The sequence below is a fragment of the Corvus brachyrhynchos genome, unplaced genomic scaffold, assembly GCF_000691975.1.
Source record: "Corvus brachyrhynchos isolate BGI_N302 unplaced genomic scaffold, ASM69197v1 scaffold165, whole genome shotgun sequence".
Lineage (NCBI taxonomy): Eukaryota > Metazoa > Chordata > Aves > Passeriformes > Corvidae > Corvus > Corvus brachyrhynchos.
In genome coordinates, this window is record NW_008238315.1 from 17,378 (window position 1) to 17,752 (window position 375).

Sequence of the window (375 nt, forward strand, 5' to 3'; positions counted from 1 at the left end):
GGGGGGGCACAGAGCCCACTTGATTCGTGGAGGACCCAGCTGGGTAAGCGGGGACCAAGCAACAGCGAAATATAAGCGGTGCAGGAGGGGGGAAGCAGGAGGTGCCTCAAGGTCTCTGATGTGTATGAGGGTGAGGACGCGGCTGAGCCACCTTTCCAGCATTGCAGAGCAATGACGGTAGCGGCAGAACAGCGTGCTCCCTACGGGGTTACTCCTGCAGCAGCGGAGTCACCTCCAGGAGCCACCAGCCTCTCTGAGGGACCAGGGACCTGCCACTTCCCAGTGTCCTACTGTCACCCCGGGATGGCTTGTGGGCTGGGCTGAACCCTGGTGAGCCCTGAGGTGTCCCCCCCCAGCGGTTTCGCAAGGCCCTGC

The 375-nt window shown here is 63.2% G+C and overlaps 1 protein-coding gene across 1 annotated transcript in view; it reads left to right on the top strand.

The window, feature by feature from the left end:
• The first annotated feature begins 171 nt into the window (after positions 1-171).
• Positions 172-375, top strand: part of AIP (aryl hydrocarbon receptor interacting protein) — a 2,842-nt gene continuing 2,638 nt past the window's right edge. The window contains exon 1 of the mRNA XM_017733739.1: positions 172-177. Coding sequence (XP_017589228.1) covers positions 172-177 — 6 coding nt within the window. The remainder of the gene's footprint in view (positions 178-375) is intronic.